The sequence below is a fragment of the Rhea americana genome, unplaced genomic scaffold (assembly GCF_003343005.1).
Source record: "Rhea americana isolate MKP2758 unplaced genomic scaffold, rheAme1 scaffold_48, whole genome shotgun sequence".
NCBI classification, from domain to species: Eukaryota; Metazoa; Chordata; class Aves; order Rheiformes; family Rheidae; genus Rhea; species Rhea americana.
In genome coordinates, this window is record NW_028186623.1 from 268366 (window position 1) to 284242 (window position 15877).

The window sequence follows — 15877 nt, forward strand, 5'->3', positions numbered from 1 at the left end:
CTGGGACTTGAGAGACTTGCATTTATTTTCTTCCTAACTCTGCCCCTATGACTTAAGAATTAAGTCAGCTTAGCTCTTGTCCCACTCCATCTTTTGTCTGACTAATCTATTTGGACATATCAGCTCCATTAGGCATGGACTGGTGGGCTCTTTCTATTGCTTAGCACSCACGACACTGGGGTCCTAGATGCTCCTGTGAGTTTGCAGCACATGTATTCCCAAAAAACTTTCATAAACATTGTCCCTGGGAAGAAATCCCATCTCAGGGGATGAAGGCTTCCTGAGAGGTCTCAAGCACACTCCACTCTGCAGTCCCCCATTGGAATTTGGCCTGTGTTATGTGACAGGGTGATTTCTAGCACTTCTTAGATGCCTCTCCAACACCTCCCAGGGCTCCTTGCATGGGAAGTATGATGGGGATAGTATTTGCTCAGACATAGCTCAGCATCTGGACACTGCTCTGTTACAGAGAGTATGACATTTCAGGACTCTGTTCAATTTGGACATGYAGTTCTACAGCTACAGCATTAACCCCCCCCCCATAACACTGCTCATGGGTCTGACACAGGGAGCCAATGTTCAGACCAGTCACTCCCCATGCTGCCAGTGAGCTCCAGCCGTTCATAACGCAGATGGTGCTTGGCTGCAAAGAGCTGCTGCTGTTGCCAGTGATTGCAATACACCATGTTCTTCCTTCCCAGTCTGGCTGGGAATTAGGGGCTGCTACACCAATAGAGATAGTATTTTGGATAAGATCTTCCTCTAGTGCCTATTAAGTGYTTAATCCATACGTGAGCCAGCCCCACTGTATCGATCCTAGAGCGAAGAGGCCTGAAAAACATCAAAGGCCCAGTGCCCATCCTTCCCCTGGAAAGCCGTATCAGGGCTAGCAGCACAAATTTGTGTCTGAATCTGGTTTGACTGAGTAAGGTTCCCAGCGAGGGAGCAGGATGAAGGGGCTGTCAGCACTCACTGAGCAGCCTAGGAAGGCCGGGTGCTGTGAGCCTATCGTCCAGCTGAACCCCACTTGCATCTCTCTCCCCACTCCAAGCATTAAGATTTATAAAAGACCGATTTTTTAATTAAAAAAAAAAGCTTTTCAAAGCTTTTGAGATAGGACTTACTCTCTAATACATCGTATCTTAAACACAGCTTCCCTAATGTCTTGTTCTTGGGACTGCGTTCAAGCTTAAAGGACTGAGAGGCATCTGGGATGGTTTTCATTGCGGCACGGAAATCTGCATGGGGATTTTAAACCTGGCTTCCTAGAAAATAGGTCTGTGGGTGACTGTCCATTTGTCCCTAGCCCACCGCAGTATTTGGGCCTCATAGACTACTTAGGCCAAGCAGGATCCAGAGGTTTGGGGAACAAGAGCAGACTAATATTCAAGCTGTGAGATGAGGAAAAAAGGAGATGGGGAGGGAGGAAGTGTAAAGGTGGGCCTGTGGTTCAGCAGAGCCTGCCTTATCTTCCTGACCGCAGTGACGTGCCTCCTGCAGAATAATGTGCAGCCTTTCTCCTCCTCCGTGTCCCACAAACTCATCAAGGGGATCCCTGGGGCACACTCATCACCTTCTTCCATGCATTATGGCCCTCCTTTGCTGCACCTGATGGTCTGACAAGAAGAAACTCTGGAGATATGGAAAATACTTAATCTTCTTTATAGGACAACCTGCCTAAGGCCCAGTCTGCATCTTGGGGATTTTGAGATCCTATAAGCCTTTTCCTAGCCTTCTGCATAGCCTAGCAGTTGCAYTATTTTGCATTTATATCTGATTCCATGGGAATCAATAGGCTTTCTAAGGGGAGGTACACAGCAGGGGATGAGAAAGTCCAAACTGCCTAATGGGCGGCAGGATAGGAGCTGAGGTGAGACCCAGAGTGAGAAAGTACAAAGGTTAGAGGAGGTCCAGAGAGCAATGCTACATGGTCTGTTCCACACCGTCTGACTTCTGGTAAAGGCACTTCATCTGGAAAAGGCACCTAAAGCCTTAGGAAAGTGCATTTATGCATGTAAATAAATAAAACGATATTTAACCTTCTTCCCAGGCGCGCTGTGAGTGTGAATGTTTGAAAAGCTGTGAGATCCTTAGTTGAAAGGTGCTGTGAAAGTGCAAAGCATTATTAATATCCTTTACCTTGCTCATAATAGAGTATGCATTCATTCTGGGGAATTTCTGGACATAAACCAGACAGCTGCAGAATGACATTTCTTGAAAGCATCTATGATTTATTTTGTGCTCTTTAATTCCATTTTGTATTGAACACACATTTGTCATAGGACTGTTGTTCCACTGGGCCTTTTAAGTCTAAAACAGACTTAGGGACCTGATCCTTAACTAGTATAAATTGGCCCCTACCTTCACTGACCTATTTGCTGATTTACACCAGAAAAGGACCTCGGTCCAAATCTTTTAATTGAATTTCCATAGCTTGGCAAATTTTGGTGTAAAATCCAAGTGGTTTTAATGACAGATAAGACTCTCTCTGTAACTAACCGTCTGGCTGGAGTTCTGTAGAATCTCTTCGAGCCACTGGGCGTCAGGTCCTGAGAACGATATTGTTTTTGCAGAAACTTGAGTCTCTGGATAGGTTCCCTGGCCCTGCCTTTTCCATTTTGTTTTAAACACGTTCAGTTTTAGAGTCTGGGCCTGGAAGCTGGGAGGGCTGATGTGGTTCTTTCATGTTGCACRAATTTTTGTGAAAACAAAACAAAAATAGCCCAGTGGATTTGATTTTTTTTTAAGAGAGACAGAAGAGAAACTTGCACTAGTTGAGTGAGCATGCTGTTTCAATAGCAGTGCCTGCATTACTGAATGTCTTACTTAACCCTTCTTACCATTGCAAAGTCATACTCCTAGCTAGTTCTCATCGTAACAGGACAAGTGTGCCTGCCCRTATATATGCCCACACGCCAGTGGGATAGAGAAGTACCATTAATGCATTCTGTATGTGGAAAAGTGAGACAAAGGGGCTCATCTGAGGTGCATTAAACCTGGATTAAATCTGGGCTGAGTCACATGCAAACCATCCTTCTAAGCTGACATTTTAAGACCTAAAATGTACACTACAAGGCAACCCATTCAGGGAGCTTTTGAACGATTCATGACTTGAACATAATTTTGGATGGGCTTAGCCAAATCCATCTGGAGGACCAAGACTTGCTGCTTTAAAGCCAAGCAGCCACAGCAACATACACCTGGCCAGCACATCTGATTGTAATAGTGTCACTTAACAGTAAAGAAAACTCTCAGGAGATGCATTTTACACTCTTTTTCTGTGACACTGTGAGCAAAGCAGAGTCTTCCCGTGGGCCAAGGTTTCTCCATCTGGAGGAGGAGGATGATCATCTATCCAGATGATGGCCTAGTTGTTTACTCAAAACATACTGATGCATCTGAATCAACCAACCCATTTACAGCAGTTGATTCACTCTGCTCTACTTTCTGACACCTTGCCCACAAAAAAACGGAGAAAACTGAAAAATATCAAAATTAAATCTGCTGCTTTTTAGAAAGGATTTTTCCCCGTCAATCTGAAAAGAATTCTTCTGTTGGAAAATTAATTGCTGTCTTTACTTTTAACAAAAGATCGCCATGTAAGTGACATCTTGCTTTAAAATTATATAACGGTAAATCTATTTTTGATTGAGATAGCCCAGAATGTACATCAGCTTCTTGATCTGTGGAAATCTCTGAGGTTTCATCTTTCTCTTTCAATTCAGAACTGTTTTTTTTTTTTCCCCTTAAAATACTTCCCCAAACATCTCCCTAATAGCTCTACTTGTTTCTGAAAGATATCCCAGGGGAGAATGAAAGTCAGAGACTGGCTGCAAAGGGGACATGGGAAAAGCCAGTGGTTACTCGAGGCCTCATCTGTTTGGTGCTGACCTCGGTCAGCAGCACAAGCCCTGGCTGCGCTCGGATGCGGCAGCAGTTGCACGATGGGTTCCCAGCGAGGAAAAATGCCACACGTGCAAATACCAGCTTTGCTTATTTACAACGACGGCAACTGCTGAGGCCTGAGCTCGGGCACAGCGTTTGCCGGCAGTGCTGGGCTGCGAGCCAGCGTCCAGCTCGGCTCCCAGGGCCGGCCCTGGGAGCAGGGACCGGCTCCCTTCCGGGGCCAGCGTGCCTGGCGCTGCCGCTGCCGCTGCCACCTCCCTTCCCTCTGCAGAGATGGCCCCGCGCGCGCTTTGTACCAGCCTGAAACCGTAGCAGTTTGTTTTTCAGTCTGATCTATTTGCAGTGGGGTTTGTGGTTTCTAGTTAAAAAAAAAAAAAAGTATATACACAAATAAAAAGTAAAATAAAAATAAAAACAGGCACATTAAATGAGCTCTTTTTTTCCCCTTTCCCCTCTCTTCYCTCCTCTTCTTTCTCTCCCTCTCTTCCCCTCCCCTCCCCTCTGTTTTGCTTTCCGTGCGGATGACTGAAAGGCTGTAATTTCAAAGCTGAAGCGGCTTTCCCAGAGCTGGAGGAATGTGCAAGCGCCCGCGGAGCTTTCCGCGGGGAGCTCTGCGGCCGCGGGCAGCGGCCCTCCCGCCGCCCCTGCCCGTGGCGGACAGGGGCTGCTTTGGGGGAAGACTGTTGTGCTCTCAGCTCCSTTGACTCTAACAACTGCTTTCTCACTGATCAAGAGGTGCCAGACTGCAGCGCTGCCCAAAACACCCTCGGGCCCTTGCTGTAAAGGCTCCTGGCCAGCAAGGTCGCCTCTAGCAGGAGGAAGGTCTGAGGGAGCCCAGCCTGGCCACGAAGGTGTGTCATTGGGGTCATGCTGGAAACAAGTCCCAAAGCACCATGTATATGCGGCATGTTCAACAGGGCCTTGCCTTTGTAAGGAGGCGAGGGAGCATAGGACATGTGGGAGAGGAAAAACAGTGGTATATGTGTAATACCAAGCTGGGAGGACTAAGAAACAAAGCTAGATTCTTGCAAGTTTTTCTGGGAAGAKTTGATTTCAACCCCTCTGTGCCTGTTCTCTTTTGTCATTAGATCCCTCCTATGATGCAGTCAGGAGAACAGGATGGGGCAGTAATATGAATTCTGGCCTCACCAAAAGTAAGTTTTCCCAGCGGGAATCACAAATTCTGCAATGAGAGATCAAAATGAAACTGTGGGAGAAGATGGGCTTGGCTGGCTTGTGTTATGAGCACCAGAACAGTGGAAGACTTGGGGACAGTCAATAAGGCAAAAGAGCTAGAATTATGTTATGAAAAGAAAAAAAAAATCCATGCAAATCCTTTTACAACTGAATCATGTATTGAAGATGATAGCAGTTGTTAAAATGGAACAAACCGCTACCACTTCCAGGATTTGATTAAGGACCCAGGACTGGATGCTCTATACAAAGGTTGACTCCATGTTATCCACTCGTCTGTAGTGAGGTGTCATTTTTTAAGGGACAGATACAGACAGCTTGGACAGATTCGGAGGGTTTCTTACTACTTTTGGGGAAGTAAGATCCTACAAATGAAGTCTAGCAGGCCCTTAATAACTAAAGTCACTCTGAGATTATCACATGAAAGAGTCCCCACTTATGCAACAGGGTTTTTGTTTTATTATTGAGTTCACTACGCACTCTGGGTCATGGGCTGACTTCTCCTTAGAAATATCAGTTCCCTGCCCCCTGCCCCTAGAGGTTGTATTTAGTTAACATAAGCAGCTGGTATCAGGCCATACTCTCCCCTTCTTCCACTGCTGGGACATACCTCTGTACAGCAGTGCAAGATGGGCACATTTGACTSTCAGCAAGATACTACAGGGTTTGAATAAATGTGGCAGAACCTGGCCGTCAGATTGTATTTCATTCGCTTTGCAGCTTTCTGAGCTATGTGCACTCTGAATGTGAAGACTATTCTTTAACTTACAGTTTTCTGCTATCAGGAATTATATGACTAGGTGGAGCAGATGTCAACACTGACCTGATTTCTAGAAATGGCCATGATATTGTCAATTAAATGTTTGATTTGATAAAAACAAGGTTTTTTTGCATAAAAGGGTTGATTAAAAAAATTTTCCCATTTCTAAAAGATACTGAAAAATGTTCCAACATGGAAGAAGGTCAAAATTTATACAAAAACATAGATGCAAATCAGGATGTATTTTAAGTTATAACAACAGATGGATTTTTCCTTGCCTAGACTGCATACTTTTTCATGCTATAATGAGATTTTTAATAATTATCCCGTGAAATCTCAAAAATATCAGCTTTTAGGATAAAAAACCCATTTTCCATCCCAATCTCTGTATTATTACTGCTCGGTATGTGTTATATATATATTGTTCTGTGTTCATTCCTTCTCTTCTGTTCATGTACGTATAAGATCTTTCTCGTTTTTACAGGCCCTCCCGTTGCAGGGACGCAAAATGTGAATAAGACAACAGAACAGCAACGGCCCCAACCAGGTAACTGTTGGTTGTGTCCCCACTGCATTTGCTAAGTAATTGTATTTGTACTAGACTGGGAGAGTAAGCATGTCAAACAGCAGTACTCATGAGCAGAGGACAAATGGCAGAGCCTTACAGGGAAGTCTCAGAATAATGAGTCAAATGTGACCAAGCAGTGACAGCAGTTGTTCCACACTGTTTCTGTTTTACTTCAATGTCCTTGCCCATTCCAAAGAAACATCCGTGTTTCAGCTGAGTCACACGCAGTGCCTAGCATCAGTTGCTTTAGCATCTCCTTTGAAGCATCACAACATGCAGGGTAAGAGATCTTGAYGCAGTTCGGGGCATGGAGTTGTTTGTGCTGCGGTGGTGGCGTGTCTGCTCGTTACCTCCGGACCTCTTGTAACGATGTTCAATGGAAATATCTCCAAACAGAATCAACAGGGCTTCCCCAGTGTCAAAGCAGCCCAAACAAGAAAAGCAAACGCTGTCGGACAGCAAGCAAGTCATGTTTCCTGCTAGTTTCCCAAGGGACTTTTGAAAAGCTAAATACCACCTTCCCTGCTTTGCACAGCTGCTTTCTATCTTTTTTTTTTTATTTTATTTTTTTAGGGAGTTGGTTCTTTTGGCATAAATTCAATCCACAAGCAAATGCTATAGATCCAAATCACCAAAGACAGAGAGAAGCAAAGAGAAGAGTAGAGATTAGGACTGCAGAGGCCCCACAAAAAGGGAAGGATTTCATTCCTAGTGAATGCATTGTGGGGTTTTCAAGAAACACTCAGCCTCATTGGAGCCAATGATAAAACTCCTGTTACCCTCATTTGTCTGATGCTCTGCTGGCTTCAACAAGGGAGAGTTGAGTGAGCATTTCATTGACCTCAGTGGATACCAAACTGAATTGTTAGCAAGTGAATTTGAAAATCCCATCTGCTGTTGAGCTCTTTTTATTAGGACGATTATATTCACTTCTGATTTGTTACTGCTATACTCTCACACGTGTTTTTTTTCATGCAACTGAACATTCTTGTTGACACACAAAATGTGTAGAGTATGTCCAAGAAAGATTCCGATCTTTGAAAATGGGCCACTCTCAGACCAGTGCCAGAACCACTGTGCCATTCAGGATTCCATAAATAATTGGTGGTTATTTGCTTAAAAAGAAATGAGGGACTCATCAGGACTGTTCCAGACAGCTAATGCTAGAAAAAGAGGCAGTACAAGTAAAGAAAGAAAGTGAATATTTTTTTAGGTTTCTAGAAAAAATAATAATGAAGTTCTGTTTCTTTTTTGATAACATATTTGTTAAAATAGCTTTTGTTCTTTTATTATTATTTTAGATCCCTATCAAATCCTGGGGCCTACTAGTAGCCGTCTTGCCAATCCAGGTGAGTTCAGACCACCATTTTGAAGGCAATCTTCCGTTATCAGAGGGTTTAGCTTTCTTGTTATCTACTGCTTGACTGTACTAGATGAGTAGCTGTTGTACTGTTTGAGAAAGCTGTCAGGGCCACTGATTTTAGTAGTTGTGGTCTTACACAAATCCTTACAATAAAGTTTGGAAAATGGTGCAACATCATCTTTACCTGAACAAAATCACCTTCCTGAAGGCATTTACCCCAAACTAGCATTCACTAATGACAGCCTTATACAGAACTTGAATTTGTCTCTCTCAGATATGCAGTGTAGGTTAGTTCTCCAATATCTACTAAAGATGATTAACACAAGGGAACGCACAAAACATCTCTGAAAGTCACAGTAGAATGACTATCCCTGACTTTTGTGAAAAAGACTTGAATAAATCTTACTTGAACTAAACGAACTATTATACTGATCAGGAGCAGTCATGGATATTCAAAAAACTGGACTATGTCATTACAGGCTGACAACTGTACGCACTTTGTGTTGACATTGATGACAAATCTATCCATTTATTGCTGGAATGGGGTTGAATGCTTGTGAGGAAGCATCCTCATAAGGTTCTTTATCTTCGCTATTAGTATAACCACAAGGAATAAAACTAGGAGTCACCTAGTCTGGGGAAGAAATAACCTTCTGTAACTCAGATCAACTGGAACGGAAACTMTAGGTATCCAAGACAATATCCATGGTAAACAGTAAGCAATCAAGAGTTAAAATATACTATGTCAACCATTCAGTGAAAAATTTTGCAGAACAGTATGCTCGGAAAAAGCCTGTTTATGAATAGCCTAAAGATTTTTAAGGCCAAAGGCGACCATTATGAAATCTAATCTGACCTCAAACTCATAAACAGAACAAAGGGTTGACTAACTTGTTTGCTGGGAATAGTTTATCCATTCCTACGTAAGAGTTTTGAAGGCTTGAAGAAGTAGTTCCCAGTAAAGATCGAGATAGTCCTTCTGTTTCCTGCCTTTGTCTTTGCTTTTAAGCAGGAAACACAATGTCATTTCCTTTCCTCTTTGGCTTGCTCCTTGCAGGGAGCGGGCAGATCCAGCTGTGGCAGTTCCTTCTCGAGTTGCTGTCGGACAGTTCCAATGCCAGCTGTATCACATGGGAAGGGACCAATGGGGAATTCAAGATGACGGACCCTGATGAAGTGGCACGGCGCTGGGGAGAACGCAAAAGCAAGCCCAACATGAATTACGACAAGCTGAGCCGAGCCCTCCGATACTACTATGACAAGAACATTATGACCAAAGTGCATGGCAAAAGGTATGCCTACAAATTTGACTTTCATGGCATTGCCCAGGCTCTTCAGCCTCATCCCACTGAATCTTCAATGTACAAGTATCCATCAGATCTCTCCTACATGCCTTCCTACCATGCCCATCAGCAGAAGGTGAACTTTGTACCCCCGCACCCTTCCTCTATGCCTGTCACATCATCCAGTTTCTTTGGAGCAGCCTCACCTTATTGGACCTCCCCTACTGGAAGCATTTATCCAAACCCCAATGTCCCTCGCCATCCCAACGCCCATGTATCACCACACTTGGGCAGCTATTACTAGATGCTTCTATCTTCAAGTGGCCTTTATCAATCTGGTTGGACATTTTCTTTACTTCTGGGATTTTTTTTTCTGGGACCCTTAATGGATAATTGTGGCCTTTCTGGGGGATAGTTAAAACTGGATATTGGTTATTCCTGGATCAAACCTTTTACTTTTGTAACTTTGCCTCTTGTGTCTTGGACTGAGAGATGGATGCTTCTTTGGGCCAGTACTCTGCATTTTCTTTGGGTTTTAATGCTTATGTCCTCTGTAGGAATTGACTATGAAGATTGTTCACCACAACTTGGAATGATTATTAGCATTTTGATCACAGAAATTTTTAAGAATTCAAAGGCTTTTTAGAAGACATAGATCCAACTGTGGGTCGTAGGAAAAGATGACTACGTGGGTTTTTTTCTCGCTTTGGAGAGGGTAGGCAATTTGACCATTAAGYCAGGAGGACCTTGGGCTGCAGGGGACTGCAACTGGAATCTTAGCTTTAAGGCAAATGAGGAGCTTCACCCAACTGGAAATTAAATATATATATATATATATTCATATATATATATATGTACATGTATATTTTAAGAAGTAAAGGGCATTGAAGGAACTTTTCTAGACTGTACAACTTCATTAGACTGTGTATTAACTCCAGAAATGTCAAAGACCAGAACAAAATAAAGTAAACTAATGTCAAGCACAGACATTCCTTGAAAGCAAAAGTGAAGTAAAATAAATGACAGCAGGCCCTTGAGCTCTGCCAGAGTCTTAGGGATCGCTAAATGCTACCGATTCGCGAACGCTGTGCGTTTGTCAGACCGTCATCCAAAGGGTCAACAAATCAGAAGGCAAATTACTGTATAAGTTATGCAGAGTTATTTTTCCCTATATCTCACAGTATTAAAAGAAAGATTAAGTAAAACGAGTTGACCTCGGTCACAAATACAGGTTTGTTTTTTTTTACTATCAGCTCAGTGGGTTGTTTTTGTTTTTTTTTTTTTTTTTAATGTAATTTGTACATCTTTTCAATCTGTACATTTGGGCTGTAGCTTTTTACTTTTTACTAAAAAAAAAAATAAAAAAATAAGACATGAGTAATGTATCTGTTGGAGAAAACCTCAGTGCTGCAATTGGATCCCTAACTGATCCCCAAACTAGCCAGAAACCTTCCAGACTTCTCTGGGTTTGTCTAGAGTAGAGATTTTTCTTGTATTAGCCTATCAAAATTGTCTGCAAATTAACTCCATTTAGCTAATATGTTTGTATTAAAGCTGATTGAAAACACGCATCAATATTTTAAAGCGGCTTTTCAATATTTTGTGATTGTTTTTCATCAAATCTTAAACTTTGGAACTATCTTGTCCACTTAAAGAAATTCTCAAATACTTCTCACACATCTTCTGAAAGCTTTTGCTAAGGGTTTTCACTTAAATTTTACATGTTTTAAAGCTTTCAGCCATCTAATTTTGCAGATGTTAATTTGATGATCCGCAAATGGCRGTTTGGTGCCATAAACAGAAGGGTAAACCACAAGCATTTATGTTTTAGAACAGATGTTACCGGGGGGGGGGGTTAGACTTACATGTACAACCTATTAGCTAACTTGTATTAACTGGCAGCCAATTAACAGGATCACAAACGTCTAGTCTAGACATAACCTCTGGGACTCTGTGTGGGTGCAAGATTTGGTCTATGTGCATCCAATTGCAGGACGAGAGCCTAAAACCAGAACATTGTAGTCTGCTCATAACTTTAAACAGAAGCACTGATGCCATTATTTAACAGAAAGGAAAAATAAGATCAAGCTAATCAGTTTAGGTCTTAGTGCTTTTGGGTGTTTATAAGTAACATTACTGCAATAATCGCAAAATTTAAGAAATTACCCATGGAAATGGGGCTTTTGCTACTATATATATGCAATGTACTTTTTGGATATTAAAATATATATAATTTTGCAAGTAATCTTGGTGTTTTTTAAAAAAAATGTATTAAGTGTTACAATTAAACTGTTGTATGAGGAATATGGTGTAAAAAAAATGTGACAAAATAAATGATGGTTTTCTTCTCTGAGGCATCACATTGTCCCGCTCTCTCCCTCCCCTCTCATACTTGCAGATAAAGCATGAACTTTGCATCTAAATAAATTTAGCTAAGAAGACAACAAAGAATATCCACAGCAGCAGCAGTGCCCATCACCATCACTGTAAAATAATAYCGACCTCTTACTGCCAGAAATTTATTTTGCTGGAGCCTGCGTTTTTCAGGCCTAATTTAGGTACTTAGCCAAAATRTCTAAATTGGAAACTCATCTCTTGTCCATGTGGAGACAGAGCRAGAGAGAGAGAAAGAAGTGATAGAGTAGCTGAACCTCGGGGAGGTGAAATGTCCTGCGCGAGGCCGGCGGCGAGCTGGGAGCAGAGCCTTGCCCGGCGCTCCGGCGACTAGCGACAGCCCCGTGCCGAGTGCCAGGACACGCAGCCTCCCTGAGCCACAACAGAGCTAACCAGCATCTCTCTGATTATTCACTCTTTAGGGTCCTCAGCAAGTCAGTGACAGGATGCATATGCAATGCGACATGTAGTACCAGGCTGCTGGTGTGCTCGTGTTTCTCACCTATCCCCAAAGCCCAGGGAAGGCCAGTGCTCCAAAGCATTCCTGAGATGGAGTAAGAGGCTGCATAAACAAGCCCTGCCAAGGAATCTTCTGATTGTGTATAAAGGTCAGGCAAAGGCACTTCCTGTATTTTTGCAGACACACGGTGGTCCTGAGAGATAGCTTGATCTTTCTGCAGATTTGATAAACCTTTAGAAATGCATAACTGCACAAGTACACCATTTCCTTCCTCTACACACAACCTTTTGTTGCTAAGTTTCTAGTACAATAGCGGTCATAGGCTTGATTAGCAAGCCTTTGCTCTGAAAAGCAGCTACGTTCAATATTACATTCAGCCACCCCAGATCTGTTCCCTTTGTGTATTCAACCAAAGCTGCTCAATTTAGTCATAAGAGTGAGTGTTTTGTTGCTTATCTCTATATATTGTTTTTCACTTTAGCATGATCTAGATTCATTCTGGCTATGCTTCATCAATAGAAATATTGAGTATTTGCTATTAATACAATGTGCCGGCCCAGCTGCCAGCAATAGGCAAATTTGAAGAAAATTTTGAAGACTGAATTTGCACAAAAATGTCTCAAGGCAGAATCTAAAGGTTGTCAGAGTGCAAAGATGTTTTTGACCGCAAAGTTTGGCCAGAAGGATCCTTGGTGAAAACACACTTTTGAAAACAACCAACGATTTGAGAAGCATCTGTTTCTGGCTGTCCAGATTGAAAGATCTTAAAGGACCTCAGCTTGAAGATGGAAGGCGATCAGCAGCATCTTCAGCTCAGGTCCTTTCCTTCTCCTTTGAACTGTTTGAACTTCAGAGTGCTTGCTGATTTTAATTGCTGCTAGTATTTAGCTTTAGATGGAGTTTGCCACCCACTACAGGCTGCATTCCCACGGAATCTAACTTGGAGCAAGGAGACTTTATACCAGTGTGCCAGACAGCCTTAGACTGGTGAGATGCCTTCCAGGCAGCTTTTAGCATTTTCATAAGATCTTAATTTAAATTCCTTGGGTAAAGAACAAGTGATAACATACAGACTGGAGCAGCCCACTTCTACCCCGAGCTTTCAGGCTGACTTTGCAATGGCGAGAACTCCAGGGATGATAATGGGGGCACCTTCTCCCTCCCAAACACAACTTCTGGGACAAACTGAGAGAAAACAAAACAAGGAATTTGACAGTACTGATGCTACTTTTTGCTTTTCCCAGGAGGGCAAGGCAGAATGAATTCAAATATTTTAGGCTTATGTCAGAAAGTTTATAAAACAGATGGCTGGAATCATATGATTGTGAGCTGTGAGTCAACAGGGATAGCAGAAAATCTTTTGCTCTGTGTAGAAGTTCAGAATTCAAACCTCACCAGGGAAATTCTGGTCTCATTGAAATCAGTGAGGATTTGGCTATTCACTTCTGGAGATCTACTATTCATCCAAGATTTGTGTTCTATTCCAAGTTCAAACACTGTAAAGGATCCAGCTTAAATATGCAAATCTGGTACTGGCTTTTTATTTCACTTTCTATACATAGATACTGCAGCTTATAAAGTAGAATCAGCCATAGCTTTACATACTTGAAACTCAAGCTCCTTTAGCTGGGATCTTTTTGACAGTTTTCTCTTTGAGATGTACTTGTCTCTGTGTCTACATGTCAGAGGAACTTGGAAAGGGAGAAGAGCAGGTACTCCAATTACTTAATTACAGCCATCAAATTTTGTACCTAAGAGATTTTTGCTTTCAATTACACTTTGAAGAAGCCACTAAATCAGTACTTAGAGTCTAGAGGATGGAGATCATAGCTTAAGCACTTGTTAGATGCCTAATGCTAGGAGATGTCAAGTCTTTCTCATGTCAAGCATCTAAGATTACTCCCACCTATAATCCTTATATGCCAGGACATAAGTAGACTGCAAGCTGTGACCAAAAAGAAAGGCCCACAGAAGCCATCCTGTGCATACCTGAGTGGCAAGCTTTCCTCAGAAGCACCTGGCACTATCAGCTCTTGGGAGACTTGCTCACTGATTTTGTATACTCAAGAATTATATATTTCAGTCCTTAAKTTGAATTGCCAACAGGTTGTGGATTTCTAACATGCATTTAATACTGTCCAGTSGAGAGATATTTTCCCATTCTGACATATTCCTGTTAGTAAAGAGCAGGGAATATTTATTATATCACTGCTCAGCAAGTGTCTCAGAYTATTCCAGCCTTAATGAGACATTAACTAGGTAGGATATTTGCCCTGAAACTTCTGTTGGTGCAAACAGTTGATGTGAAGCTGAACTTATCTGCTAATATTTCACATGAGTTTTTACTGTTCACARTGACAGTAAATGACTCTGCCTGAAGCTTTCTATCAAAAGCACTGATGAGCCTCACAGCTATTTCCTGCCCCTGCTGTCAGAAGCAGAGAGTCAACGGTCTGTAAATTCTAGGTAAATGAACTAGCTTCACTTTATTACAATAGATTTGTCTTTACAAGTTGCTTTGCTATACCGATACAGTATTTTTAATGACCTCTGTGAAAGTAGTTTGTTCAAATCCAGCCTGCTTCCAAGCAGTGCAGATCCCCTGTATCACACTGACTGTTGCTCCATTTGGTGTTAATTAGGGCTGTAGTCTAGAGGCACAGATTGTGGTTTATAAATTTGCTTCAGAGACCCTATTTGGATATGCTCTCACAATACCTAGCATAACTTAACCTATGTGCTATGATTTTCATCTGTAAAAGTAGAAACCTGCGGAAGCAAAGCTCAGACTTTTTATCATGCTAGAAAAGGGGTAGAAATCCTTGCCTAAAGTCATAYAGAGACCTAACAGAAAGAATTCAAGCTCGATCCCAGATCCCTGAGCTCCCCTACCCTCCACGTGGTTTTAGATCATGCCTATCTGCTGCAATGGCGATAGCACGACGTGAGAGCTACATGTTTCATAGATGAGGAAACGCTAACACCACGTGCTTTCTTTTTACRCTTGCCACATAGAGCAATTCAGCTCTTCAGTCGCCAAAGCTAGCAAACTGACCCCAAGACTAAATTCACTAGAAAGGAAAAAAAAGTAAYAGTCTGGTGGGGGGAAAAGCCTGCTGAGGCTATCTTTCCTGCCCCAGCAACATCTCTCACTGCACTGGTACTCCTCTTCTACCAGTGCTGGGGCACGAGCTGCAGTCAAGCAGCCTTAGCAGGACGTGCTGCAAGCAGGTGTGTTGATGATGGCCAGGTGTGTTTGCAGCYACTTCAGCCAGCATAAATACTTGCACCAAGCAGGCAGGCAGGTTTCTTCTGAGCAGGGGTAGCTAGTGTGAGTGGGTCTAGCTGCTCATTATCTACGTGGCAGCTGGGGAGCAGGCAGAAATGGGTGAAGAACTGCGTTTTATATCATTTTTGCTAAAGGCAGAAGAGCACAGGGGCTTTGGCAGTTTGAGGCGCAGCTATTTGAGCACAAGAGGTTGCTTCTCCATTTCCAGGAACTGCTGCGAAGTTGTTATTTGCTTTGGCTTTTTGTTAACTTTGTCTCCTGGAGCTGTAAAGCCTGATGCTGGATCTGCTTTACCTTCCCTGCTGCTGTAGAGCCCTGTTTGCAAGCCAGAGAAGCCTCTTCTGCTACAGGCCTGCCTTGGCTCCTGCGGCCTGAGCCTTGTGTGGGAAAGAACAGCATCTTCAGCCCTTGTGGAGCGCAAGGTCTGTTTTCAAAGTGTCTTTATGTGGCTGCTGGAGGAGGTTGCGCTATGACTCCTGGTAGCTGGTATTCGCAGTAACCTCAGCCTCGCCCTTGGGCTTGCTGCAAGTGCTCAGCTGTCAGCGTGCCCGGGCCTAGGCTGCGGGGAGGGGGATGCCCCCGGCATCCAGGGGTGACCCTGAACGCTTCTCGGGGTGCCCCAGCAGCAGCCCCGCCGCGCTCCCGCCCCGCGGCGCGGCC

At 43.0% G+C, this 15877-nt stretch overlaps 2 protein-coding genes across 5 annotated transcripts in view; both read left to right on the forward strand.

Moving 5' to 3' along the window:
* The window catches only part of FLI1 (Fli-1 proto-oncogene, ETS transcription factor), a 94208-nt gene extending 82777 nt beyond the window's left edge, over nucleotides 1–11431 (forward strand). For 3 of the 4 annotated variants that reach the window (XM_085316749.1, XM_085316750.1, XM_085316751.1), the window contains 4 exons: nucleotides 4995–5060; nucleotides 6345–6407; nucleotides 7730–7777; nucleotides 8849–11431. In XM_085316749.1, the coding sequence (XP_085172875.1) occupies nucleotides 4995–5060; nucleotides 6345–6407; nucleotides 7730–7777; nucleotides 8849–9378 (707 nt within the window). In that variant the 3' untranslated portion in view covers nucleotides 9379–11431. The remainder of the gene's footprint in view (nucleotides 1–4994; nucleotides 5061–6344; nucleotides 6408–7729; nucleotides 7778–8848) is intronic. The other variant, XM_085316752.1, reaches the window with a different exon arrangement.
* A 4089-nt stretch (nucleotides 11432–15520) lies between these two features.
* Nucleotides 15521–15877, forward strand: part of KCNJ5 (potassium inwardly rectifying channel subfamily J member 5) — a 66604-nt gene continuing 66247 nt past the window's right edge. The window contains exon 1 of the mRNA XM_085316753.1: nucleotides 15521–15639. The gene's annotated coding sequence lies outside the window, so the exon portion shown is untranslated. The remainder of the gene's footprint in view (nucleotides 15640–15877) is intronic.